Genomic DNA, 25706 nt, shown 5'->3' with positions numbered 1-25706 from the left:
TGAGTACTCTTCTGATAATTTCCAAGCTCCAAAACATGACCTCAGCGCCCATCCTTGCCTGCTCTGGAGCTATGCTATCTCATCATGGACAAGCTGGTCCAACTGTCTACCCTGATGTCCCCTCAGAGTATGTGTCCCCTGGGCCTCTACTCCCAGAGTAGGGGAGTAGAAGAGAGTGGTCACAGAACCTCCATAGTCACTTCACCCAAGATCTCTGGTGAGGGACTGGTGTTGAGCTTATTAGGTGGAGAGTGGGTAGAGTACAAGGTGTGTTTGTGTGTTGGGGGTGGGTGGGTATTTTGTTTTGTTTTTGCCTTTCAGATTTTTCCCTTCTTGACAGCACATTTTCCTTTCCTCAGCTCCAGGGGTGGGCTCAATTCGCTTAAACCTCTGGCATTGTGAGTAGTAAAATGGTGAGCTCAGGACCCATCCCCATCCAATCAGAGTCACCGCTAGGACTTGCTTGGGAATGTTCAACTCTAGCCCCTTCTTTCTCTGGACAATAAGATATGTGGACCTCAGACTGTGAAGGGGGCTGGCCTGAGGTTAGAGACCACACTCAGAGGAGGTCAGGTCAGGAAAAGCTACAGAGAAATGGAGCCAGACCCCTATAGACATTGAAGACTTCTGGATCAAACTGTACCTGAAGCCCAATTAAAGCCCATAAATTACCATTTCTATGTAGGCCATTTAAGTGAAATTTTTGTTACTTGCAACTAAAACAAAAATCCTAACCTCTCCAGAGTCCCCTCCTTAAGCTAGACACTAGATAGGTATTGAAATTCAAAATATTTAATGATTGGTACTAAACCTGGGCACTGAACAATCAGAATGTACTGCAGGCCACAGAGACGGGCCTGGGTCATGGAAGACCTTGCTGAACTGAGGGGAGGTTGGGGGCAGCCTGGGGAGGGGCGGAGTTGTTAGGCACCCAGAGAAGCTGCTATTTACCAGTTAGCACAGAAGGATTTTGACTTTAATAACCTGTATGGCTGTGTGGTACAAACTAACTGAACGTGAGCCCTTACAAGGGCCCACAGCTGGTCCCGAAATAAGGATTTAGGTCTGAAGGAGCAGTGAATATTGAAGCAAAACAAAACAAAACAAAAAAGCCTGGGACAAGAGTGATAATTGCTTTTCCAAGATGGCCCAGGAAGTGAGGGGGCACGCTGGTGGGGGTTGGGGCAGGCAAGAGGCTCAGGTAATAGACTGCTTCTTCGAGGTTTCCTCAGGGGCCTCCTGGTTCCCCTCTGCCACTTTGGAACTGACACTGGAGCTGACGCTGGAGCTGCCCCTGGATTTGGTCCCAGACGTCCCGCTAAAGACTCTAGAAGAGGACGTGTAGGTGTAGTAGGATTCTGATGTGAGGATGTTGTTGATCTTCCAGCGGAGGATGTTGCAGGCCTTCACCATAACAGGCAACAGGAGGCAGAAGATGATGTAGAGGATCACCAGACCGATAAACACACTGGATGACACCTGCAGACGTCACACAACAGACATGGGTGGGCAGCCTGAGAGCCCCATTCTCCTAACAGGGCAGCTCCTCGGCAGCCACTCACCATGAGGATTAAGAGGGCCCGCTTGGCACTGAGTGGGAGCCCATGGATATGCAACAGGAAGATGAGCTGGTGGTCACAGTATGTGCTCTTGTCCACACCTCTGGGGGGAAGGATGGGGTTCAGCATTGGGGGAGGAGTCGGGCACCCCATAGGAAGCCCCCAACTCTACCTGGGCTACATGCCTGGCTCACCTGTTGCTCACCAACACCTTGAAGAAGAATTCGGGGGCGAAGATGGTATGGGGAATGGTGTCATGGCATGGGGAGTTCTCCAGACACAGCCACCTGGGGACCCAAGTTCAGGCAACGTGCTACAAATCATGCCTAGCATGTGCCAACCTCTGATCTCTCCCTCCAGCCCACAAACTCTGGGTGAGCACCAACTAGATGTAATCTCGTCCCTTCTTCCCTGATTCACTCCTTCATTCATTCATCCAATAAGCCTGACTCCACGCCTACCCTGTGACGGGCTGTTTACTCATTCACGTCCTGTTGCCTTAACATCTCCATCTGTCAATTCCTCCATTACAGTGCAATCGTCTAGATTATGGAGTGTAGATCTATCATGTGCCAACTCCTCATTTATTCCTTGCTGCCTTCATTCCTTCAGCCCACAAATATACCTTGAGTACCTACTAGGTACAAAGTCACATCTCCATTCATTTATGCTTTCCTTTATTCATTTATTCAATAAATATAGGTTGACTACTGACTAGGTACAAGGTGGTTGCTCCATTCATTCATTCACTTCCTTCATTGGCTCATGGTATCATTTTCTTCCTTTCACTGACTCAAAAATATTTATTGAGCCCCTATACATTAATTTGTTCCTCCATTGTTTTATTCATTCATCAAGGACCTCCATTCAAATGTCAATAAATGCCTACCATGAATGAATGAATGAATTCCTTCACTGTCTCGGTCAACAAATACTATGTTTAGTCTATCAGGACCTGGGACTATAAGGGGGACAGAACTGACAAGAGACAGTGACAGGCCAGGGTGGGGGGAGGTTGGGATGGGGGAGGCACAGAGAGGTGAGGGTGAGAAGAGGCAAAGCACAGGAGGACGTGGGAACCCAGGCCCATTTAGGACGGTGAGAAAAGTCCCCTGGATGAAGGGGCATCTGAACTAAGGCCTGAAGAAAGAACAAGAGGGACCAGCACTGCAGACAAGGAGTCAGCCCCATTTGAGGAACACGAAGGCAGTCAGTCTGGCCTGAAGATCAAGAGGTCTCCCAGAGGGCGCCTGGGTGGCTCAGTTGGTTAAGCCACTGCCTTCGGCTCAGGTCATGATCCTGGAGTCCCGGGATCGAGTCCCGCATCAGGCTCCCTGCTCGGCGGGGAGTCTGCTTCTCCCCCTGACCCTCTTCCCTCTCGTGCTCTCTATCTTTCATTCTCTCTCTCTCAAATAAATAAATAAAATCTTTAAAAAAAAAAAAAGAGGTCTCCCAGAGGCAGAAGGGACAACAGCCCAGACAGACTGTGGATAAGGGGACCCGCAGTCAGGCCATGCACTCACTCGATGCCCAAACTCTGATGGGTCATGATGTTGAAGGCCGAGTCCTTGGTGGTCGTTGTGTTCTTGGTGGTCCAGATGAGGCTGTTAGTCCTGTGCAGGACCATGTAACCTCAGTGGGAGGCGGGGGGTGGGGGGCACTGCTGCAGGTGCAGAGAGAGGCCAGCAGTATGTGCAGTGGAAGGACGGGGCAGGGGGAGCCTTAGGAGGGCGGGGCCTGGCAGCAAGGGCGGGCAAGCATTTGTGCCATCCTAGGAGCCTTGAGATACCAGGTGAGTGGTGCTTGCAGCGAGGGTGAGGTCTGTGGCTGGGAAGCAGGAGAGGTCTGCAGAGGAAAGAGGGTGGATTTTGGGCAGGGTCCTGCAGGCATTACTTGTCCAAGGGGCTGTTGAAGCGGTAAATCTCCTCTTCGCTGTATTCCTTGATGGTGTCCATTGTGGGCCCACCGCCTACCACCTTGAGCACGTAGCTGCCGGGTGCAGAGGTGCATGTGCACTGGCTTCAGGGTCCAGAGTCCTGCATCAGCTCTACCACCCACTCCGCACACTCTCCCCTATCCATTCCCACCCCCCCCCCAAACTCCCGTCAGTCACTGGCTTGGCCACATCTTTACCTGCCCTGAAAACTGCCTGAATCTCCCGTCACCAAGTCTTGGATCAAGAAGAAAGGGTAGAAGACTGTGGGGTGGGAGGGAGGCCAGGAGGAGAAAAAATTAGCTTGGCCCGAGAAGTGGAGGGTGGAGAAGGGGAGGAAGGAGAGATGAGAAGACCGAGGGGAAGAGCAGACGGCGAGTGAGGAAGTGAACGGGCAGTGAGGGAAGGCGGGCCCAGTGGTGGGGGCAGAGGACTGTGAAGGAATGGGGCAAGGGGACTGGACACGCACTATCACGGAAGAGGAAGCAGGGCATCTCGGGGTCAATGTGCACACAGTCGAAGTAGTGTTTGTTTTGCAGGCGGTTGTACTTTAGTGTGTAGGTGATGTCGAAGGCCAGCCGCTTGCCTGGGGGGCAGCCGATGAGCACTGGCACCATCAAGTTGCCCTAGGTGGGAGGAGAAAAGCCTTGCACTGGGGCGCGCGGCAGACACCCCTCCTCCCACACACCTCGCCCCTTCCTGCCAGGCTCATCCTCACCACTGCCATACGACCATTATTACCATTAAAACAATACTCTAAAAAGTGCAAACTATTTATGTCGTTCTTACTGTGTGCAAGGCATGGGTTGATGTTCTAAGTGCTTCAAGCTCAAGGTGAATCCTCAAAAAAAACAAGCCTTGTATGGTAGAGACTATTCACATCCCCATGACAGAGATGGCAAATGTGAGGCACAGAGAGGTCAAGCCATTTGTTAATTACCCAAAGCCCCACCTGGAGTGGGTAGAGCTGGAATTGGAACTGAGACATTGGCTCCAGCTGCCTCCAGAAAAAGACACACATCACTATCACCCACACCTATGGGGGAGCCAACTTGTAGGTGTACTGCATGGGGCTCAGGTTGGGCCTGAATTCTCAAATAACAATAGATTGGGGAGGAACCTGGGGTATAGGAGGGAAGTGAAGCTCAGGATGGGGGTCAGAGGTTAGGGAAGTCCCATGACATCATCTTCAAAATGAACAGCCTTTGGCCCATTTCGGGGGTAGGGTCCAAAGGTTTCATCCAATTGTCAAAGGGACATGGACATGCAAAGACTGTGGCATGGGCTTCACAGTGACTGGGGAGAGGGGTTGGTGTCCATAGATTAAGCAAGCACTCCCCATGCTAGGCCTGGGCCCAAGATTTTACACCTATCAGCCACTCATGCACTGGGAAGTCCAATGGGCAGCTCAGATTCAGTCTATCCACAACTCATCTTGGCTAATGGCACCTCATCCCTCCATGTTCAGGCTAAAAGCCTTGTCCTGGAAACCTCTCTCTCTCATACCCACAGTCAGTCCATCTAGACATCCTGTTGTCTAGACTTCAAAACAGAGCCATCTCCTCCCCAAACTCCTCAATTCTTTTGCCCTCCCCCCCGCGCCTTGTCTTGCCCAACCTTGTTTCCTCCCTGGTCTCCCTGCTCCTGCCCCTCTCCCCAGTCTATCCCCTGCATGCAGCCTGTGAACGCCTGAGTCCCTCCTTGGCTCCTGGGGCACCATGGCCCACTAGGCCTCACGTGATCTGCCCCCTAACTTCATCTCATCTCTCTCCACTTTCCTCTGGGCACACACGCACATACCCCACCCACACACTGTGACAAGTTTCACATCCATCCCCATTCCCATTCCTGTTCCTGCCTCTCCTCCGTCCCAGAGCAGCAATTCACTATAAGGACTTCTGCACTTATCTTCCTAGTTTCTTCATGCAAATAAAAGCCAACATGAATGTATGTTCTCAATTAGCCTCCTTCATGCTAATGTTTTATACATACTGTTCTGCACCCAGTTTTTTTCTCTTAAGAATAAAATACACTTTGGAGGTATCTGAGTGGTACAGTCAGTTTGGCATCCGACTCTCGGTTTCAGCTCAGGTCTGATCTCAGGGTCATGGGATTGAGCCCTGCATCAGGCTCCACGCTCAGTGTGGAGTCTGCTTGAGTTTCTCTCTCTGCCCCTTCCCCCTGCTCATGCTCCCTCCCTCTCTCTTAAATAAATAAATAGCTCTTAAAAACAAAATAAAATACACTTTGGAAACTATTCCATATCAGTATGTGGAGATCTTCTTTCCCTTTTTTTTTTTTTACAACTGCATAGTTTTCCATTGCATGGATGTACCATGATTTATTTAACCACTCCCCTATTAACAGACATTTAGGTTGTTTCCAACATTTTGCTGTAACAGAGTGTTGCAGATTAGACTCCTAGAATGGATCCTTTGGGTCAAAAATGAGGTATTAACTTTGACCTTCTGGGGTTATCATTAGAAGGAAAATAATGCATATCACCAAGGCTAGCAGGAAATACTTATTGGAGTGGCTGAGTCAGCCACTCCTCCCTGCTCTCCTTCTCCCCCACAATGAGTTGGGAGCTATTACAACCCTCTCCTTTTTTTTTTTTTAATTTTTATTTTCCTGGGTTATACCAAGCCAGGAGGGAGGATAGCAGGGCCTGTCTGCTGGTGAGTGGGCAAGGAAGTGGGTGAGAACAAGACACCTTGGTCAAGTCCCTCCTTTACCACTTATTAGCTCCTTGGGTTACTCTGAGCAGATGTCTGCACCTCTCTGAGCCTCAGTGTCTGCCTCTGTACAAAAGGGATATTGCATGGGTAAGCAAGTGAAGACCTAAGGACCCACTGGAGTGAACAAAGCACATGTGAGCAGGCAAATGAAGAGCAACATGTGAAAGAAGGGCCCAGTTAGCCCACATGACTTCCTTTGTGCCAACTGGGAACAAAAAGGCCTGTGTCGCAGATGCCTTACTCTTCCGTGCAGAGAAATATTATACATACAAGCCTGGGTGCAACGTACACAACCATAAAGGCAGCCCTTTTTGCAAATACGAAGGATGAAAGGAGTGGGTGGGTGGGTGTGTGGGTGAATGAGCCAAAAGGAAGAAATTATGAATGCACTAGTGGGATTCCCAGGGGGAGCACTCAGAATCAGCCCTGTTGAGACTCAACCCAATCTCCTCCCTCCTGGCACAGGGCCCCATACCCCAAGGTCCAATACTTGCATGCGGGGCCCCTGGTGTGTGTTCTGGAAGCAGTGCCCGACCGCGCCCACCACCTGTGGGTAGAAGCAGGTGATGATGGTGGGTCCCGTGGGCTCAGTCTTTCTCCTCCTCCCGTGTCCCCTCCCCTCCAGTCTTAGACCGAACCTTGACCAACATGGAGGTTTTCATGAGATGATGTCCACTAAGGCCCTGATCAAAGCAAGACCTTTTATCATGGAGCGTAACCTGGGGTTGGGGGCAGAAATGAAGGCGTCAACAGGCCTGCCTGAGGACCCGTGGACAGTTCTAATAGTGCCCTGCCCTGGGCGCTCTGCCCCCACCTCGACACCCCCTCCCCGCTTTATCTCACCCAGAAAAGCACCGAGTTGCGATTAATGAGGACCTTCTGCTTCACCACCGCCTCGATGCAGCCCGGGTCGGCCAGCACCACGCCGAGTTCCACTTTGCTGCTCAGCTCTATGGTGGTGAGCACTACAAGCACAGGGAGGGGTGGGAGGGGTCAAGGCCGCGCGCGTGGGGCGGTGCCCCGCCCCCAGGACTGGCCGACAAGCCCCAGGCCGCAGCCCTCGCCCCGCCCCGGGGACTCCACTCCAGCCTCGCCCACAGACCGCGCTCCGGCCGGAACTGGAACGAGTGCCCGCGGACCGTCAGGAAGACCGAGAAGCGGTAGCTGGTGCCCTTGTCCAGAAAGATGCGCTCGGGCAGCTCGTGCTTGGCCTTGAGGTCGTAGATCTTCTCGTAGCTGGCCATGTCAATGTACACGTTACTTGCGCTCTGCAAGTTGCTAGCCAGATAGAAGTAGTAATCCTGGGGGATGGGATGCGGGGCAGAGTCAGACCGGGGTGGGGACGGGGAGGGGTGTCCTGACGCCGCCTCTCCCCCGACCCCCAACCCTGTCCACGCACCTGGTCCAGTTTCTTGTTCTTCCACCAGCGCCAGGTGGAGTCGTGCACCGGGTCCGCGTATGGCTGGGGGGACGGCCGGCACCGTGAGCTGGGGGCGGGGGTGGTGCGGAGACGGCCCCAGGCAGGTGGCATGCCCAGCCCCTAACCCAAAGCCAAAGCTACCAGACCCTGGCCCGCCCCCCACCCCCCAGCCCTACTTCCAGCTCAACAGCCACCCTCCCAAAGCCATCTCTCCAAAGCTCTGCTTGCCGGCTCCCCGGGAACCCCTTAGCCTCGGACTCTCCCAGGCAGCTCCGCTGCGTTCCAGCTTCGCGGGCCTTGCTTTCTCCTCAGTCCGGTCTCAGATCAGACCGGGCCCCCGCCAGGAGCCCACCTTGTGGTATTTGGAGTGCAGACAAAGCAGGTAGTAGACGAGGCCCTGGTAGACGGCGAGCGAGTTCTCGTCGTGGAAGCCCGAGGGCTCCAGCACGCGCGGCGGGTGCGCCTGGTAGCGCTCCTGGCGCGTGTAGATCTGCGGGTTGGGCAGGTCCCGCAGGCGCATCACGGTGAAGGGGCAGAAGTTGGTGAAGGAGAGCGTCAGGTGGTTCCTGGGCCGCGGCAGTGGGGGAAGAGCGGCTGACTCTTCGGCGCCTGGCGCACCGCGAACCTCCCCCCTACTCATCAGGCCTTCCTCCCACCTCTGCGCTGCTGAATCTCCAAATCTAATCCAGCCCTGACCTTCCTCCTCAGCCTCAGCCCCTGGTGCCCCTGGACAAATCCCCCTGGACGTCCCTGGGTCCCTCAGACCAGAGTTCTGGACCTCATCCTAGACACCCGCCCCTCCCCCCCACAACTTCTTAAGCCTTCTTCCACCTCCCTTTTCTCCTCGCCCCCTCTCCCAGCTCCTCCCAGCTCCTCCCAGGCTCTTCGGCAGGTGACCAGAAGGATCATTATTGAACGCAGTAAAATCTGGCCATGCAGTCCCTCCTCTTAGTCCCATCATGGCTCCCCAGGACCCTCAAGATGAAGTCCAAGTTCCTCCCTATGATCACCAGGCTCACCTTGTCCACCCTGCCCCCAGCACTGCACTCTGTCTGCGCTGTACACTTCTCTCAGTCTTGAACACCCAATTTCCTTTCCTCCTCAGGGCCTTTGCACATGTGGCTTCCCCTGCCTGGAACCCCTTCTCCATCTTATCACCTGGCTAAATCTCCCTCCCCCTTGAGCTCACAGTGGCTCTCGCACCTCTTCTTCTTTGAAGTTCTCCCTGATGGCACCCGCCTCCCCCAGTCTCGGTCAGGCCCCTCCTTTGAGCTTCCATGGGCGCTAAGCTGGCCCATCCCAGCCCTGAGGATTGCCACTGGGGATGACTTGCTCTCCCTCCTGCAATAGGGGCTTTGTGTGGGCAGCAGGGAGGGCTCCCTGACTACTGCTGCGGTCCAGGGTCTTCCTACCCCCGCCGCTGCAAGAGGTAGTGATTGCCGAGCTGCTGGTACATCAGGAGCTGCTCCACGGGCACAAGCCTCTTGACAAGCCGGCCCTGCTTGTTGTTCATAAGGTACACCAGCTGCCGTGGGGAGGCGGGGCCAGGTAAGTTGCTGTCAGCTAGCCACCCTGCGACTCCCCCACGGCTCCCCGTGACCCCCCACCTGGCACCTGGTACAGTTTGCGGTCTTCGTAGAAGAGGGTGACCATGGTCTCACTGGGGTTGTAGAAAGAGGACTGGTGCATCACCTGTAGGCTGACGTACACCTCCCAGGCTTTGGATGGGAACAGTTTGTACATCCGGTAGCTGCCCTCCAGGAGGTACCAGATCTGGGGGTGCAACAGCCAGATGTGTGTGTGTGTGAGGGCCATGGGGACCTCTGACCCCACCTCTCCCTCTGCGCAGCATGATGGCCCCTGTTCCTTGAGGGTGAGGCTTGAGAGCTCACTTCTAGCCGGGGCCCGGTGAGCTCACACACCTTCTCTGTGTGATGCCATTTCTACTCCCCAGAGCCCGAACCCCTCTGCTTCCAGGCCCCACTTGCTACGATAAATGTCTTCAGTGTTCCAGTCGGCTTGAGTGACTATTACTTGAAACTGAAGCATTCCTAATAGTTATACCCCTCCAGGGTTCCCAGGGGTGGGCCCTATCTTCTCTTCACTCTTTGCACCCTCCAGGGTCTCACCATCCCCCTGGCCTCAGTTTCCCATCTCTGCACGGATACCCACCCCACCACGCATTTGACTCTGGACCTCAGTCCCTTCTGAGACTCAACCTGGAGGGTCCCCTGCAGCCTTGAGGATGCCCCTCCTCCGTGTGGCCTCCTCTATGAAGCCCTCCCTGACCCACACACACATACACACCCCCAGACTGAACTGGAAATTCAGCGGCACCCCCATTTCTGAACTTCCATAGGTACTGTCTTCCTCCCTGCAGCCCCAGCTACTCTGAACTGTCGTCGGACTGGGACTCTGTGAGGACAAGGTCCAGGGCTGACTCAGTCACCACTGTACCCCCAGCACTGGGTCAGGTATACAGTAAGTGCTCAATGTTTATGAAGTGAACCACATGATGGAATGAAAGAGGGTCCCCTCTAGAAATCAGATCATGACTCTGAGTCTTTCACTCTGCTGAAAGACTGGGGGAAAAAAAATGACTTTCTCTTTGAGTTGCAGGGTTCTCAGCTATAAATGGAGCTTCTGCTGCCCTTCTCTGGAATCCCTGAGGGCATCTCCTCCCCTGAACCCCTTTACCTGTGACAGGGGAAGAAGGGAGACCCCTGGGGTTTGGCGAGAGGAGCAGAGTAGCCCACCTCCTCAGTCTCTGTGACAATAGCCATGTCCCCGTGGAACGAGTTGACCAGGTACTTAATGGACTGCTCCTTGGGGAAATCCACCAGGTAGATGAAGTTTTCATTGTTGTAGCTGCAAAGGGCAGAGATCGGAGCCAGGGACACCCAGGTGAGGCTCCTGCAGGATATCAGCTTCCCTCAACTCCAGGCCTAACAGGACCCAAGACCCATTTACTCCACTTTCTGCTAACCTTGTGAGAATATACCTGGAAGCCTGGGTGACCTGCCCACCTGTCAACAGGAACATTTGGCCAACGGAGCGCTTTGCCAACAGCCCATGGAGCTGACTCGGGGGCCCCAAAGTTCCTGAGGGGTGCAAAGTGTCCTAACCTTTCCCCCTGACAATGCCCTTCACATAGGTTGGGCCCTGACATCAGGTTTCATTTAAGAAAGGCCTCCCAGAACTTTAAAACGTCAGCTTCCCCATCCCAGCCCTGACCACCACAGCTCGTGTTTTCCCCATCACAATCCTGAGAACTTCTGGACTTGCGCATGCTCTGAAAACCTGATGACTTCAGAAAGGGCCCCCACCTGATGGGACCGGGAGAGGCAGAATAGGCCCAGCCCCATACCTCTGCAGGAGGAAATTGCCCCAGATGAACAGCAGGTTGTTATACGGGTTGTAGAACATGCCCTTGGGTACCATTGGGAAGTTGGTGTAAGACTCTGTCCCTAGAATCATCAGAAACTCCAGGCCTCGAGCTGGCTGGGACACAGGCAGAGTGGACACAGCAGTGAGGGAAGGGTCATCTGGACCTCTCCTGGCCCTCATCCACCTTTGAGACCCCCTCTGCCTTCCCTTCCTACCATCAGGGATGAATTCTGGGATGGTGTAGACGATGACCAGGTTATCACTGACTACAGCCGGGGAGAACACAGCAAAATCTTCTGAGGCTCTGAGCTTTCAAAACCTGAAACTGGGCAAGTCACCAGCTCCCCAAGCCCTCCAAAAAACCCTCGAATTTGGGCCTGTTAGCCCTTAGAGTTTCTTTATATGAATATGGTAGGGCACAGGACTTGCCTCCTCTGACTTCTTGGCTGGAGAGTACAGTGCACAGCCTATACAACTGTACATAGCAGCCCTATTCTCTGTTCAGTTAAAATAAATAAAATTAAAATAAAATAAAATAAAATAAAATAATAAAATAAAATAAAATAATCAAATCAAATCAAATCAAATCAAAAAATCTCCTTATTGTGAGCCACAGGGTCCTTCCAGATTTGGCTTCTGCCCACCTCTCCAATCTCCCTCCCTCCCCATTCCCCCTCTGTTCCAATTATATTTTTTCTTCTGTTCCTCCATCCCACCAAGCCCATTCTCTACCACTACCTCTTACCCAGGAGTGATGTGAACAACATTTCCCTCCCCCTGTCTGTTGAGCACAGATCCCGCAGACAGGCACGAAGTTCACAATCTGGGCTCCTGCCCCTTCCCATGCAGCCCCCCACAATATCCCAATTACCCAAGTCGTAGCTGACCACCTGGAAATACTTCCTGGTGGTGGGGTCTTGGATCTCCACCAGCATCATTAATATGTAGTCACCAGCAATGAATACGGCCCAGGTTATGGAGCAGTTGGCAACTGGACAGGAAGAGGGAGGTCCAGAGCAGCCCTGGACTCACCCCTCTCCATGTCTCTTGTAACCTATCCCTGTGACTCTCCACCCCTCCCAAGACACCACTGCTCTTTCCCATGACCTCTCCCACCCTTCCCTGCTCTCCCACACTCTTGATCCCCCCACCTGCCTGCCACAGACCCCTCTGGGATCTAGGTACCTTGTATCCCCTCGCACACAGACCGCTGCTTGGGCAGCAACTTGAAGGACACACGACCATCTGTGGAGCAAGGCAGGTCCGTGCTCAGGCCCTTCCCAGTCTGTCTGGCATCCCACCACACCAGGTCTCCAATCGACAAGGGTGTGGTGCCCGTGCCTCCCGCCCCCTTAGTTGTGGGACTTCCAGGGACGAGTCTCACCCCCAACCTGACAGTCACTCACACCTGGCCTTCCACTATGGGTCTCTCTGGTCACAGTAATTTGTTCAGGTCTAGGCACTGACCCAGAATGGGCCAATCAGAGTACAACCAGGGTTCATGCTAGAGCTAATGGAAGAGGCTGCTTTCATTCTTTTGGGGTAACTCAAACTGGTTGGAGATGTGAGCCCCAACTTCCTGGACCATCTTCAACCCCCAAGAGAGGAGTATCTACCTGAAAATGAAGCCAAATCTCAGGGTTCATAATAAAAACCCTTTTAGAGCAACCACTGTGTCCCTAGCACTGCCCTAAGACCTTTACACATGCCAATTTACTTAATCTTTATATCAACCCAAAGAGGCAGGTACTGGTATTATCATTAACCCCATTTTGCAAATGAGGAAAACGAGACCAAAAAGAGAGGTTAAATCACCTGTCCAAAACCACAGGTGACTTGGGTTGGGTGTGTTCAAGCAATCTCTCTCTTTGCTATAATTACTATGCTATACTACCTTGCCAAGATATAGACAGAGTCCTAATGATATAACCAGTGGGCCCCTGGATCTGGCCATGCCTGAAGTTGGACTCTGGTCTTCTCATTTATCAAGTCCACAAATATGCCTAAATGATTTTTGAATTAGGCTTCTGTCCTTTGAAACCAAACAGATCATGAAAGATATATAACACACTCAAGTCCTACTCCACAAATGCAAAACCCATCCCTACTCACAGGGACAACCTCCAGCCTGGGACACCTCCTGAAGGCATCTGGTGAGGGATGAAGGCCAGAGGTTGGAATTCTTGGAGGCATGAGGCTATAGAGGGGTCTCTTGGACTGCCAGAGGCCCCCGTCCTTACCTGTGATGGTCCCAAAATGGACATAGCCTTCCCGCTTGCCAGTCGTGAGGGCCATGATGTACTCTGAGCCATTGCTATGGAAATGCACAGGGCACAGCCTCTTGATGCACTCATTGGCCAGGACACGAACCCAGCTCCCTGTGGGGGCCAGCATGGAACCTCAGACCCAGGTCTATAGACCTGGGACCTGACCCCCATCCATATGGCTATTCAATGTGGTGTCTGAGGGGCCATTGGCATAGGGCCCAGCTGCCTTTGGGAAAATCTCCCCTTGCTCATACTCTGTCGGTGAGGTACAGATTGGGCTAACCCTACCCTTGTATTCCCCTGGTCAGAGCAAAGGGTTCAGCTGGGCATGTGACCAAGCTAGACCAATCAGAGACAGTACCAGCTTGCCACTACTAAAGAAGAGATGCTCTTCCCTGGGGCCCCTGAGAGGATAAAAGTCCATAGATGCTAGATGGAGGGGGGAATCACCATGGCTGCCACGAGGAGAGGCCTAAGCTTCAGTGAGCGCCTAGATCCAACTGTACCTGAAACCAACTGCTCCTGGGTTTTTCATCTATCTAAACCCTTTCTTTGACTTAAGTCCATTTTAATTTGGTTCCTCCTACTGTGAAATGTTCTAAGTAAGAAAGGGACGAAAATGAAGCTGTTGGGAATAAGCCTTAATGAAATATAGGTTATAATACAAGTTTCTGTGACCCTATAAAATGAAATTTCTCATTTATGGGGGGGGAGCTAAGGACCAGGAGGGTTTGGGTATCATTTAAAAGATAAGGTTAAATCAAAAGTCTCTTTTTCCTCTGTGATCAGTCACCTTCGTGGCTTTTCCTCTCCAACTGCTCATCCCACTTTCTCTGTCTGCCTTTCTCTCTGACTCTCCATACCTCTCTCCCACCCCCCAAACTGCTCCTTTGCTATGCATGTCTCTTAGCCTGTCTTCCTCTGTCTTTCTGACTGTGTGTGTGTGTGTGTGTGTGTGTGTGTGCGCGCGCGCGCACGCGCGCGCCTGCCTCTCTCTCTCTCTCTCTCTCTCTCTCTCTCCCTTCCCTCTCACGCCTCCCTCTCCCCTCTGCTGGTTCATAGGTCCAGAGGAAAGCCTTACCCCAGCATATAGAGGGTAGGAGAAGGCCATTTAGGGTGGGTGGGGATGATCAAGGACCTCAGAAAGTCCCTCTAACACACCCCTCCCCACCCATGGAAATTCCAATCCCGGGTGCTTCCAGTGGACAGGTTCACTGGGGTGCCCTCCCTGGGGCTCCCACAGGCAGGAACCCTTCCCCGAGATGCCAGGGACCCCTCACCACTGCCGCGGTTGCTCTCGTGGAGGGTGAGATAGGTGCCCGTAAAATAGTAGACAAGCTGGTTCTGCCGAATGAAGAGAGTGCTCTCGGTGGCAATGGCATCATAGATGGTGGCAGTAAAACTGGCCTGAGGGCAGTAGAAGGAGCCTACCCAGCAACTGTCAATGTTCAACTGCAGGAGAGCAGAGTCAGTGGTGAGCAGGTTCACCTTGGCTTCAGCCCCCACATCCTGCCTTGGGAAGAGGGACACCTGCTCTGACAACTGCTTGGGATGGACACAGGCAGCTGCCCCCAGGGCACCTTCCCTGCCCACCATGAAGTAGTACCTTGTGGCCACACTTCCCCAACATGGGTCAGGGAGGCAGGTGACCCAAGCCAGAGGCAGTTGGGACTTTGTGTGCTCCCTAGAGTTTGGCAGTGCACAGCATACTCAACAGCACACATCAATCTCTGTTCCCCAGGCCAGAGTCAGATCCCAAAGGTCTCATGTTTGGCCCAACCACCCTATTTTACCTTGGACACAACTGGCTGTCAGGCTGACACGCTCTGAACTCACTGACCCATCACTAACACTGGCGATATCATAGACTAACAGTGGGGAAGCACCATTAATGGAGGATTCTTGACTAAAAGAATCTAAATTTAATCAAGCTTCTAGAGCTCAGTACCAGTTTATAGGCAATAATTCCATGGGGTGTTATGTACCAAATTGTGTCCCCACCCTCAATTTATATGTTGAATCCCTAACCCTGCCATTAAGGAGAAAATTAAGGTCCACTGAGGTCATAAAGATGGGTCCCTAATCCTATTGGACTGGTGTCCTTATGAGAAGAGGAAGAGACACCAGAGATCTCTCTCTCTCCACAGGTGAGCACAGAAAAGGCACAAACTGAGAAGACACTTGCAAGCTGAGGAGAGGCCTCCCCAGAAACCACCCTCCTGACAACTTGATCTTGGACTTCCAGCCTCAGAACTGTGAGACCATACATGTTTGTTTCAGACACACAGTCTGTGGTATTTTGTTATGGCAGCCTGAGCAGACTACTACATAGGGTCAGAGGAACAAGTTAACCAATTCCATGAAGAAGCAAGCAGCTAAATTCTATAGGACAAAAGGCCTGGTTTCTCCAATTGCCTGAGAAAAGGTGGTAGATGAGGGGAAGGAGGTGGAGTGGGGAGCAGACTTACAGGTGAGAAGAGTATTAAGAGACCTAACTAAACGCAATGTGTTCATCCTGATTCAAACCAACTTTAAAAGACATTTTTAGAAGACATACAATGGCCAACAGACACATGAGAAGATGCTCAACATCACTCATCATCAGGAAAATGCAAATCAAAACCACAGGAAGATATCACCTCACAACTGTCAGAATGGCTAAAATCAACAACACAAGAAACAACAAGTGTTGGGGAGGATGTGGAGAAAAAAGAACCCTCTGGGGTGCCCGGCTCACTCAGTCAGTAGAGCAAGTAACTCTTGATATTGGGGTTGTGAGTTCGAGCCCCATGTTGGGTGTAGAGATTACTTAAAAATAAAATCTTAAAAAAAAAAAAAGAGGACCCCTCATGCACTGTTGGTGGTAATGCACACTGGTGCAGCCAGTGTGGAAAACAGTATGGAGGTTCCTCAAAAAATTAAAAGTAGAGTTACCATATGATCCAGTATAATTTCACTATTGGGTATTTCCCCAAAGAATAGGAAAACACTAATTTGAAAAGATATACGCACCCTTATGTTTACTGAGCATTATTCATAATAGCCAAGATATAGAAGCAACCCAAGTGTCCATCGACTGATGAATGGATAAGGAAGATTGGTATGTATATTGCAATGGAATATTACTCAGCCATAAAAAATGAGATCTTGCCATTTGTGACAATATGGATGGACCTACAGGGTGTTATTTTAAGTGAAATAAGTTTGGACAGAAGAAGACAAATACCATATGATTTCACTTATATGTGGAATCTAAAAAAAAAAAATGAATAAACAAACAAACAAACAGAAAGCAGAATCATATCCATAAATACAGAGAACAAACTGATGGTTGCCAGAGGGCAGGGGTAGGAGGATGAGCAAAATGGGCGAAGGGGAGTGGGAGATACAGGCTTCCAGTCAGGGAATGAATGAGTTACAGGAATAAAAGGTAGAGCACAGGGAACACAGTCAATGGTACTGTAATAGTGCTGTATGGGGACAGATGGTAGCTACACAATGTATAAACTTGCTGAATCACTATGTTGTACATTTAATACTAATGTAACATTGTGTCAACTATATTCAAATAAAAAATTTCTTTTAATTTTTAAAAAAATTTTAAAAGATTTCATTTATGTATTTGAAAGAGAGAGAGAGTGAGCAAGAGAGAGAGAACAAGCAGGGAAGAGGGAGAAGCAGGCTCCCTGCTGAGCAAGGAGCTGGATGTGGGGCTCAATCCCAGGACCCTGAGATCATGACCTGAGCTGATGGCAGATGCTTAACTGACTGAGCCACCTAGGCACCCCCAAATAAAAAAAAAAAAAGATTTAAGACATTTTTAGATAATTGGGGAATACTGACTCTGGCCCTGTTAGATGATATGAAAGGGTTCTAGCTACTTTTGCTGGGTATCACAACTGCATTGTGGTTTTGTTTTTGTCGAGTACTCATTCTGTGTCTGGCTGATGTTAACTTATACCAAACTCACGATGATTCTATGAGGTGAATATAAAGATTATTTGCATTTTCCAGATGGGACAAATGGGGAATCTGAGGCCCGGGTAGGTGAAATGACTTGGCCCAGGGTCACATAGCCAGGAGTGGCTGAACCTGGCTCTGAAGCCAGAGCGTCTGGCTGCAGTCTTACATCTTCCCTTCCTGCTGGCTGCCTCTCATGGGGGCTGCTATGTCTTTAGGGACTCTTTCCACAGCCCCAGACCCACCTTATTTTAGAGGCTGAGGCCCAGCACCCTTCAAGAAACCCCAGCCCACCCACCACCTGCCCTGCACCACTCACCTCCACAAGAAAGAAGTCGGTGAAGCTGGTGTCTGTCAGCAGGACGGACTTCTCATCAGGAATGCCACCCAGGATGAGCACAGGTGCCTGGTCCACAGTGTGCCACAGGGCCCTCGATGGGACATTCATGAAGTACCGGGGTATCAGATTGAAGATCTGGTGGGGCGGGGGGAGGAGGGGGCAAGTGGGGATGGAAGGAGGGCTGCTCAACATTCCCCCTGCCCCCCCATGGTGCCACCTCATGGCCACACTGTGTGTTCAGTTAAGTGCCTGCTGAATGCATGCATGCACCGTGACGAAGGAGACTATGGGTGCAGGAGTCAGGCTGACATTGTTTCAAGTCTCGTTCCATAGCTGCATGCTGGGAGACTGGGGGCAAATGGCTCCATCCCTTGGGGGCCTCAGTGTTCTCCTCCTGAAAATGGGTTTGTGTGAGTGTCTTCCCTCACAGGGTCATTGTGAGGACTGAACGTGGTTGCACATTTAGTGGAGCGCTTCACCTGGGGCCTGGTGCAAGGGGAGTACTCTGGAAGTGGGGTCTGCCACTTATCTGGGAAGTCACTGGGGCCCCAGCCCACTGTCTTTAACCCACGTTTTCTACCATGTTTCTCTACTCTCTGGGCCCCTTACCTCATTTCCCACAGTGAAATGGAGTGTGTTGTCTTGCTGTCTCTGCAAGAAGCCGTTGATGTTCACCTGAAATCTGGGAGGAGGTGTGGACAAGCACAGGCGAGGGTTCCAGTGTCGGGGGCTCCTACCATAGCTCACAATCACCTCCTTACCCTCTTCCTTCCCTTGGGTCTCCTCCTGGCTTCTTGGGGGATCTGGAGATTAGGAAGTCCCTCCCAGAGTCTACCCCCTGCCCCAGGCTTGGGAAAGGGCACCTTTTATTGGGAATGAAGGGCCCCAGGCCATTGCTGCTGACATCCACACGCATGACCACGCTGCCATTCTTGATGGGCATGGGCGTGTACCAGCTCATGACACACACCTCCTCTGCGGTGCACTGCTCTGCTGGTAGACAGTGGGCACTGAGGTTACTGGGGCCTCCCAAGGGTGCCTTCCAGGCCATAGTCCCCTGGGATCTCCCTGCACCTCCCCAGGCCCCCTCTAGGCCATGGACCCCACTGGGGCCTTTGTGTGGCCCTATCTAGGCCACGGACCCTGCTGAGGCCTCCCTGTGCCCCCTTCCAGGTCACAGAGCCCCCTGTGGCATCCCCAAAACTCCCACAACCCCGCCAGGCCATGGGCTCCTCTGAGGATGTCAGCCTCCCCCTCAAGGTCATGGACTCTGCTAAGGCCCCCAGCAAGCGCCTCCAGGTGCCCCCCAAGCCCACCTTTGCTGCGGAAGGGGGCTGCCTCCATCTGGATCTGCAGCTGCTCTATCTTCCACTGATGGAAGTTGACTGGGGACTGGAAGGTCACCAGCACCACGGGCTTCAGCCCCGTCAGGTGGCCCTTGCGGACCTGGGCCTCGGAGGACTGAGGGCAAGATGGCCCCACAGGTGTGTACTTAGGAGAGGCTCTGGGTACCCCTGCCTTGAGCCCATCTTCTTAGACTAGGTGGGAGAACAGACTCTCCACCACGGGAAGGTCAGAGAACACGGTCTAGGTTCGGGGTTGGGGTGGGGACAGGTCAGGCTAGGAGACAGGCAGAGGGGCTAGGTGCTGTGAGGGAGTCACAGGAGGAGGTAAGGCCAGAGCCACGGTCTTCAGACAGGATTTGGATGGAGGGAATGCACAGGGAACAGCATGGGATAAGCAAACGTGGGCAGGTGGGGATGAATCTGGCACCCAGAGCTACGAGGAGCCTCTTCCCTCACTTCAGGGGTTCCCAGTCCCACTCTTGAGGCTTCCATCCTCTCTGCAGAAATTTGACTCTCTACCACCCTTCCCCTCCCACCCCCCCACCCCCCCGGTCAGAGGATAGCCAGGTTTTGGAGCTGGAGCCTGTGGGTGAGGGTGGGATAGGGCAGTTACACAGAAAGGAACAGGTAAGGAGCAAGAGGAGATAGCCAGGGACAGCCTCCCAGAGATTCCAGAGTCCTGGCTGGGTGGAGAAAGAGAGGCAGGGCTTACAGTTGAGAAGAAAGGAGGGAAGGAGAAGGGTGTACCAGGTGTACGGAACAGCATAGGAAAGGCGTAGAGGCATCTCCAAGAGAAGGCTGCACTCAAGCAGCCCTCTTGGGGGGGGTGGGTAGGCTGTGAGACCAGGGAGAGAGATTTAATGGGTTCAACCAGGGGCGCCTGGCTGACTCAGTCGGTTGAGCATCTGCCTTCAGCTCAGGTCATGATCCCGTAGTCAGGGTCCTCAGGTGGAGCTCCACATCAGGCTCCCTGCTCAGTGGGAAATCTCCCTCTCTCTCTGCGCCTCCCCCCACTGGCGCGTGTATGCGTGCGCACACCTTTATGTGTATGTCTCAAATTAATAAATAAAATCTTTAGAAAAAATAATGGGCCCAACCACCTTTGCACAGGCCTTCATTGGCTCAGCCAGGGCTCTTTCAACCCTGCCAACAGCACCTGTCCCAGCCCTACTTCTTTTTTCTTTTTTTTTTTAAGTAGGCCCCACGCCCAGCATGGAGTCCAAGAGGGGGCTTGAACTCACAACCCTGAGATCAAGACCTGAGCTGCGATCAAGAGTCAGATGCTTAACAGACTGAGCCACCCAGGAGCCCCTTGGGTTTTTCAACCACACAGCTGCAGGTGTCAGTGAGGCGGGGCTCTCCCGTTGGTGCCAAAGTGGCCCTGGTCCTGTCCACCCTCAACTCCTGCCTAGACCACCGGACAGCCTCCTCACTGTCTCCCTGCCCCCCCTCCCCCCAGCAGGAAGGAGCCTGGGAACACCTGAATCAGATTAGGCGCTCCTTTGCTCAGAACCTTCTCATGGTTCCATCTCACTCAGAGCGGGGGCCGAGTCCTCGCTCTGCCTGGGGTCACTTCCCTGCCCTGTCTCCTCCCACTGTGCCCTCATGGCTCCTTACACACAGCAGCCTCTGTCCTACTTCAGGACCATTGCGCTCTTTGTGCTAGCCTCTCCTGTGGCCTGGGGTGCTTTCCTCCAGTCTCCTCAGTCGTCCCTTTTCATCACTCAGGTCTCTGCTCAAGCCTCTTCAGAGAACTTCCCCAACCATCCTGTAACACTTTCTTTTCTAATATATAAAATATTTTATTTTCTTCTTTGCACTGATTAGTTTTCAGAAATTATTTTATATATTTTATGTATTTACTTGCTGATTGCTTCCCTGGTGGCCTGAATCCATAAGAAAAACCTGCCCTGCTGAGCAGGAAGCCTGATGTGGGGCTCCATCCCAGGACCAGAAGATCATGACCTGAGCCAAAGCCATGCTGTTAATCATTATATAGCCCATGTTGTAAAAAAAGGGGGGGGGAGATCTGACTCATTGTAGGTGTTGAATGGCCAGATAAAGGTATTATTATCACACTTTTACAGATGAGGAGAGAAGGTTCATGGGGTAAAACTGTCTGCTCAGGGTCACACTCTACAAACTTGTTGTTAGCATTCACTCGAGCTCTTTCTATGAACCAGACACTTGCTAAGTGCTTCACACATGTTTAATCATTTTGTGAAGCAGGTATGATCACTACTGAAACCTTGATAAGGATGAGGAAACTTTGATACAGAGACATTAAGTAATTTTCCAGAGATTACACAGTTATTATGTAGCAGAGCTGGGATTTGAACCCAGGCAGCCTAGCTTCAGAGCCCAAACTATCAATTATCATGCCACACTTCCTCCAAGTAAATGTTAGTCAGTGGCAGATTCAAACCCAGGTCTGCTGCCTCCAGAACTTCAGTTCTAGACTACAACATTCTACTGTCCTCAAAAGCTTACTTGAGCAGGGCGCCGGGGTGGCTCAGTTGGTTAAGCGACTGCCTTCGGCTCAGGTCATGATCCTGGAGTCCCTGGATCGAGTCCCGCATCGGGCTCCCTGCTCAGCAGGGAGTCTGCTTCTCCCTCTGACCCTCCCCCATCTCATGTGCTTTCTCTCTCATTCTCTCTGTCTCTCAAATAAATAAATAAAATCTTAAAAAAAAAAGCTTACTTGAGCCAAAACAATCTTGGAAAAGAACAACAAAGTTGGAGGACTCAAACTTCCTGACTTGAAAACTTACTACAAATCCACAGGAATCAAGACTGTGATACTGGTGTATGGGCAGACACATAGAGCAATGGAATGGAATTATACCCAGAAATAAACCTTTACAGTTATGGTCAATTGATTTCTGTTGTTGTTGTTGTTTTTAAGATTTTATTTATTTATTTATTTATTTATTTATTTATTTATTTGAGAGAGAGAGAATGAGCAGTAAGGAGGGGCAGAGGGAAAGAGAGAGAAGCAGACTCCCTGCTGAGCAGGAAGCCTGATGTGGGCTCGATGCCAGGACCTGAAGATCATGACCTGAGCCAAAGGCAGATGCTTCACCGACTGAGCCACCCAGGAGGCCTGGTCAAATGATTTCTGACAAGAGTGCCAAGACAATTCATTTATACACATGGTAATGGGATAACAGGATATTCACATGCAAAGTTGGACCCCTACCTCACACCACACACACAAAAAATAACTCAAAATGGATCAAAGACCTAAACATAAGAGCTAAAACTAAAAAACTCTCAGAAGAAAACATGGAAGTCAATCTTCATGACCCAGGCACAGCCTTCTTAGACAACACCAAAAGCAGAAGCAACAAAAGAAAAACACTGATAAATTGGACTTCATCAAGGTTAAAAACATTGGTGCTATTTCATGGTCGGTGAATTACACTTCAGTAAACATAAAACCTTTGTGCTTTAAAGGACACCATCAAGAAAATGAAAAGACAACCCATAGAATGTGACAAAATATTTACAAATCATACATCTGATAAGCAACTAGTATCCAGAATATATAAGGAAATTTTACAATGCAACAATAGAAAGACAACCCAATTTGGCAAAGGATTTGGATAGATATTTCTCCAAAGAAGATAAATAAGTTAAGAGTGAGCATATGTTTAACATCAGGAGTCATGAGGGAAATGTAACTCAAAACCACAATGAGATACCACCTCACACCCACATCTTTTGGCTATAACCAAAAGATGAACAAGTGTTGGTGAAGATACAGAGAAACTAGTACCATCCCTCATACATTGCTGATGGGAATGGAAAATGATCCAATTGCTTTGGAGAGCAATCAGGCAGTTCCTCGGAAGTGAAACAGAGTTAACATTAAGACCCAGCAATTCCATTTGTAGGCATTTACCTAAGAGAACTGAAAACATATGTCCACAGAAAAACTTGTGCACACATTTATAACAGCATTGTCCATAATAGCCACCCCCACAAAATGGAAATAACCCAAATCTCCATCAATTAATGAATGGATAAATGAAATGTAGCACATCCTTACAATTAAATATTATTCAGTCATTAAAAGGGAAACACTCAGGGCGCCTGGGTGGCTCAGTTGTTAAGCATCTACCTTTCGCTCAGGTCATGATCCCAGGGTCCTGGGATGAAGCCCCGCATTGGGCATCCTGCTCCACAGGAGGCCTGCTTCTCCCTCTCCCACTCCCCCTGCTTTTGTTCCTGCTCTCGCTCTCTTGCTCTGTCAAATAAATAAAATCTTAATAAATAAATAAATAGATAGATAGATAGATAGATAGATAGATAGATAGATAGATAGATAAATAAAAGGGAAACACTGATACATGCTACAGCATAGGCAAGCCTTGAAAATGTGTTGAGTGAAAGAAGCCAGGCACAAAAGGCATTACCTCTTGGACAACTCCATTTATATGAAATGTCCAGAATAAGTAAATTTATAGGAACAGAAAGTAGATCAGTAGTCTCCAGAGACTGAAGGATGGGGGTACTGGGTTTCTTTATAGGGTGATGAATGTGGTCTGTAATTAGTGGTAATGGTTGCACAACTTTGTTAATATACTAAAAACTATTAAACTGTACACTTTAAATGGAGAATTTTATGATATATGAGTTACATCTCAATCTTTTAAAAAGATTTATCTATTTATTTTGGAGAGAAAGAGAGAAGGGAAAGGGGAGGAAGAGGATGAGAGGGAGAGAGAGCCCCAATCCGACTCTACCCTGAGAGTGGAGCAGAGGCGAGTCTCAGTACCAAGTCAAAACCAAGAGTCAGACGCTCAACCTACTGCGCCACCCAGGCACCCCATCTCAATTTTTTTAATGGCAAAAAAAAAGCTTACTTGAGCACCTACTATGTGCCCGGTGGGATACTGGGAATCCTCTTGAATCCTTAGGGTCCCCAAGGTCTGGTGGTGCCACCACTATTAAAATGTTAGAGATTGGGGAAGCTGAGGGCCACACAGAATGAGCTCACCCCCGCTGCACTCACTTACCTCTCCATTGCAGGAGTAGTTGATCTTCAGGTAGTATGGGAAGCTCAGGTATTTCTGCAAGAAAAGGTTGGGCAAATGTCCAGAGCCCAGTAGGGTGCAGATCTATGACCTCTCCCATTCACCTGACCCCAGTCCCCTCACCTCGCCCTGGTCGGTGGGTACATCCACCAGCGGGCTGAACACATTGTCCACTGTCTCCAGGGGCTCTTGATCGAAGAAGCGGTCGCTCATGCCATTTCTGCCTACCGTCTCGAACTTGTTCAGGACAACCTGCCAGGTGCACTCCTGGACATCCTGGATCGCCCACAGCCTCCACGATGCCAATAGCACCGCCAGTAGTGCCCACAGCGCCCGCAGGACTCGGAGTTTCGGCCACGCAGGGCCAGCAGGGTACATCGCGGGGGGCAGCGTGCAACGTGACTCGAACCTGGAGAAGGGGGTCAACACCTGCCAGCCAGACTGCGCCCAAGAGCCACCTTCCGAGATCCTACCGAGTTCCTGCGCTTCGCCCAGCCCCTGCTCCTGGCCCCACCTCTACTCAGACTTCTGGCCCCACCCTTGCTCTTACTCTTGCTCCTGGCCTCGCCCCCGCCCTTGCTCCTGGCCCCGCCCCTGCACTTGCTCCTGGCCCCGCCCCTGCACTTGCTCCCGGCCCCGCCTCTGCACTGGCTCCTGGCCCCGCCCCCGCTCTTGCTTCTGGCCCCGCCCCTGCTCTTGCTCCTCGTTCCGCTTCTGCTCCAGATTTCGCCCTTGACACAGATGCTGCATCTGCTCCTATTCTGGATCCCACCTCTATTTTTACTCCAGGTCCCTCCTCTACTCTTGCTCCTTGACACGCCCCTGCTCCTAGTTTCACCCCGCCTCCTCGCCTCACCCCTTAACCTTGCCCCATACTTGTTCTCTGCTCCGCCTCTGCTCTGCATCCCGCCCCTACTCTTCACCGGGTCTCGGTTTCTGTTTCTGGCTTTGGCTGTGCCGCATCTATTTTCCCCAGTCCTGCTACTCTCTCTGGTCGTGCACTTGCACTTGCACCTGCACCTGGCTCCGCCCCCACCTCTTGCCCCGTCCCCCCACTTCTCTTCGCATCTCCGCTTTCTCCTGACCCGGGCCCTACCCTGGTACCGGGTCCTGTATCTAGCCTCTCCCTTCTCCGGTTCCTGGGCCCAGACTTTCTCCACGCCCCGCCCCTTTCCCTGTCCCCGCCCCTGTTTCTCTCCTGGAGCTTGCTCCTGGGTCGGCTTCCCTTCCTTGCCCCGCCCCCGTTCCTGTAGCTGTCCCTGTTCTTCGACCCGCCCCTTATCGATTCGCCTTTTCCCCCGGTCTTCGGAGAGCGGTCCTTCTTGAGCCTGCCCCTCACCCCGCCCCCTCGTAGAACCACGCCCATTCTCCTTAGATACCCTCTCTCTGCCTCGGGATCTCTCCTCGCCACTGGCCTTCCCCTCGCTCCGCGCCTTCTCCTCTCCCTGCCCCTTTTTCTCGTTCCACGCGGGCGCTATCTTGTCGGCCAGCGTCTTCTCGGTCCTCACCTTTCCCCCGAACCGCGACATCTTTTGGTCCCACTCTCCCTTTCCACCCTTTTCCATACCCCGGACAGCTACCGGCTCCACGTCCCGCCTCTTATAGCCCCGCCCCTACTCATCTCCTCGCTTCTTCTCTTAGCCTCTACTTGCTCGTCGCCCCGCCCTTTCTCCACCCCTCCCCTCCTTTGCTCGGTCCCTCCACTCCCCTCCCTCTC

General features: G+C 51.7%; 1 protein-coding gene across 15 annotated transcripts; it reads right to left on the bottom strand.

Annotated features, from left to right (window-relative positions):
* Positions 1–958: 958 nt before the first annotated feature.
* On the bottom strand, positions 959–25140 carry CATSPERG (catsper channel auxiliary subunit gamma). Of its 15 annotated transcripts, XM_088027573.1 has the most exons (29): positions 25086–25140; positions 24113–24398; positions 23972–24025; positions 18921–19065; positions 18468–18597; positions 18214–18286; positions 17584–17739; positions 14585–14756; positions 13278–13415; positions 12223–12282; positions 11909–12028; positions 11253–11303; positions 11018–11147; positions 10407–10518; positions 9265–9423; positions 9063–9175; positions 8003–8216; positions 7630–7692; positions 7333–7531; positions 7074–7195; positions 6869–6949; positions 6706–6777; positions 3962–4118; positions 3693–3756; positions 3453–3548; positions 3083–3172; positions 1754–1846; positions 1563–1662; positions 959–1479 (listed from the first exon to the last, which is right to left on the bottom strand). In XM_088027573.1, exons 2-29 carry the CDS (start codon positions 24365–24367, stop codon positions 1198–1200), a joined length of 3501 nt encoding a protein of 1166 aa, XP_087883699.1. In that variant the 5' UTR covers positions 24368–24398; positions 25086–25140; the 3' UTR covers positions 959–1197. The 15 variants fall into 15 exon arrangements, with proteins under 15 accessions (XP_087883699.1, XP_087883698.1, XP_087883701.1 ...); XM_088027572.1 differs by lacking the exon at positions 25086–25140 and having other exon boundaries at positions 24113–24541; XM_088027575.1 differs by lacking the exon at positions 25086–25140 and having other exon boundaries at positions 6721–6777; positions 24113–24541.
* Between the last annotated feature and the right edge of the window lie 566 nt (positions 25141–25706).

Source organism: Eumetopias jubatus, unplaced genomic scaffold (genome assembly GCF_037043125.1).
Source record: "Eumetopias jubatus isolate StellerSeaLion01/CBP00866 unplaced genomic scaffold, mEumJub1_p1.0 scaffold_10, whole genome shotgun sequence".
Taxonomy (NCBI): Eukaryota; Metazoa; Chordata; class Mammalia; order Carnivora; family Otariidae; genus Eumetopias; species Eumetopias jubatus.
The sequence above is the reverse complement of the archived record's forward strand: the minus strand, read 5'-3'. Positions and strand labels throughout refer to the sequence as shown.